This window comes from Halyomorpha halys, unplaced genomic scaffold, assembly GCF_000696795.3.
Source record: "Halyomorpha halys isolate HHAL.00 unplaced genomic scaffold, Hhal_1.1 Scaffold1793.1, whole genome shotgun sequence".
NCBI classification, from domain to species: Eukaryota; Metazoa; Arthropoda; class Insecta; order Hemiptera; family Pentatomidae; genus Halyomorpha; species Halyomorpha halys.
In genome coordinates, this window is record NW_027106663.1 from 150,848 (window position 1) to 153,791 (window position 2,944).

The following is a 2,944-nucleotide window of genomic DNA, read 5'->3' on the forward strand; positions in this document are numbered from 1 at the left end:
TTCTGGACTCACTGGAACAAAGACACAAAACAATTTTTCCTCCAGTTTGCTTTTAAGAACGAACCCCTTGCTCCTCCCATGGGTGCTCCTCACCTAGGTCAAATGAGACCTCCACACATGCTGCCACCACCAATGAGCGTCCCACCACCACCCATGTTTAATCCGGTTCCACCTCCTCCTCCAAATCTAATGCTTGCTCCTCCACCTCCACCTGCACCACTTCCACCTCCTCCTCAACCTATAAAATAACTTACCTAGGGTTTAATTATCCTAATTTTATTATAAATTTGTATAATAGTTTATATTATAACTGTATTACATTATATGATATTTTATATCAACTTTCAACAGTTTTTATTTTATTTACCTATGTCTTTTAAAGCATCATGGTGGATTCCTGGCATGAGTGAAACTAATTAGCTAAGAAAAGAGTTGAATACAAAATTTGGAAGATAAACATAAATATTTATCCAATTTTGAAAATTAATAAGGTACAAGTTCAAGAAATATTGATGTCCTTAGGTAGATATCAGTTTAGTTTAATAAAAAATGAAACTGAAAGGATTAAATAAAAAGTCATCATTATCTCTATCACCTTGTGCTCCAAAGTTTAAATGTTTCATTTATTATATGTAACTTCCTATTATTAATATATAATAAATGTTGACATTCCAATTAAACATTAACTTCCAAATGTAATAAAATAAACTTTGATTTGTACTTTTTTTAAGATTCCTTTTCAATTAATCCTATGATAAATCATTAAGAAAAAGTGTATACTTAGTGGAGAGTTGTGTTTTAACAATTGAAGTGGCAAAAAACAGCTAAGAGGTTATAACTTTTAGAGTCTATTGCTTCTAGACCTATCTTGATCATTTCATTTAACTGCTTGGAAAAACATTTAACAGCCAATATGTATATATATATTTTTTTAAAATTAATTGAGCAGTATATAAATGCTGTTGCTAAACAAGAAGGAAGAGAAAATTCTAAATTAATGAGCCACTCAGTATACTCCTTAAATTTTATTTTTTCCCTCTGCTGCAGGCTTATGGCTCTTATGATATAAGACCTGGCTGTCCGATATAGTGTTGCGAATTATGACCAATTACTTGGCCTCATTTTCTTTGAAATTTTGTGTTTTGTCCTTAGGGGGGTCCATGTCCTTAAGGGCAATCATATAATTGTCTGGATGACATGTCCGAAGCGAAACATAATGGCCAACGAAGACCATCTTTCACTCTGATCCTATGGAGATGAGCACCCAAGTAATCATAGCAAGTAACTGCTCTAAAATTGGCCACAGATTGTGGTAAGAAAGATCAAATAGTATACGATCACTTGGACTGATGAGGATTACCCTTCTGCACCCTCTTGATAAAACTGCAACTTATCTCTCAATGATGTATTATTATGATTAATAAGACTAGTGAGTCAACCAGAATAACAAGTCATGTACAGTTTTCATCTAATAGCATATCCCGAGTCAGAAAAACTACAAATTATAATATCAAAGATTTCGGCAAGGTAACCAACATGTGTGGCATTACACCATAATGTCGAGCACACGCCCATTCCTCCGTTTTACCTTGGCTGACCTGTCGGTGTATTCATGCAGCAATCCTTTCGGAAATCGTATGGGCATAGACCATAGACTCCAATGCAATGGCCTTCAGCTTGGTTGAGAATTCTGCTTGGAGACTGGTGATATTAGCGTTGTGTATACTCTATCTGGATCCCTTGAAATCTCAATGGCTATTATTACACAGGATTACAATTTTTCTCATAACAAAATATGTTGGTTTCATAATTAGCACAAGATATTTTTTAATATTTTTCAGTGTTATGATCTTTGTAGCTCATAGATTGAAGAATAGAGTAGCCCAGTGAGTAAGGTACTGGACTTCTGATACCAAAGTCCAGGTTTGAATCGTAACTGTAGATTGAAATTAGAGATGTGTTGTTGGTCAACATACCAGTTCAAATGAACTATTCAGCAAAAGAAACTGCTTGGTTCAGTCAGTCTTTTTGTGGTCCTTGAATCCTTTTGCTTTTAACTAAGCTGGAACTAATGAACTATGAATATTCTTAAGTCCATTTTTCATTTTAGTTCACTAGGAACATCTTGTTAGTTAATCCCTTGTTTCTTGTTCTTGAGCCTAGCCTTTTTTTTTTATTTCAGAAGGCAATTAAACAAATGGTTATGAAAAAATTAGCCCAGGGCTGCGGTCAAGAAGGAAGAAAAAATAGTATTGAGCTAGTATTTCTTCTCTTTTGATGTTTCGACCTACGTTATAGGTCATGAGGGCTATTAGGGGTCTCTTTTTAAACTCCTCCCCCTCCCAGAATAATCCTGATGAATCAGGTAGAAACGTCGGCAGAAAATAAATTATAGTTCAATAATATTTTATCTTCCTTCTTGGCAACAATTTTTACTTCCTCCGAGAGCCGCAGTCCTCCTCCCTTCCCTCCAATGTTTAATTGGCGGCAGTATTTTAATTTGGAAAATATTTATTTTAAATTGGAAGTGTTTTGTTTGACACGAGTCAGCAGAATCTTCGTTTTTTCAGGCTTACATTTGCCCATTGTATTTTTGTCATGAATAGAATTAATCCAGTTCGATAAATTGAAAAACAATCATCTGAACTAGATAATTAGTTCCTTTGGGCGCCGGCCTCTCGAAGGATCACTCAATGAAAAATGAACTAGTTGATTATACTGAGCGAACTACCAAAGAACTACTTAGCCCATTTCTAATTGAAATCCTAAATCTGGTTATACCATAAGGCACAACTGAGTGAGAGGGGGCGCGCCACAATTAAATGAAAAAAGGAATAAATTGGATTTTTTGAGGAGCTCCAAAAATAAAATTTTTATTGGTTCAAGTTGAACATTTAATTAATAATTATTAAATTATTTCCGGCCAGTACTAAAAAATAAAAGT

The 2,944-nt window shown here is 34.5% G+C and overlaps 1 protein-coding gene across 1 annotated transcript in view; it reads left to right on the top strand.

Annotated features, from left to right (window-relative positions):
- Sf3a2 (splicing factor 3a subunit 2) overlaps positions 1 to 348 on the top strand; it is a gene marked incomplete in the record, with an annotated part of 8,252 nt that extends 7,904 nt beyond the window's left edge. The window contains 1 exon segment of the mRNA XM_067045020.1: positions 1 to 348. Within this exon segment, the coding sequence (XP_066901121.1) occupies positions 1 to 249 (249 nt within the window).
- Positions 349 to 2,944: the final 2,596 nt, after the last annotated feature.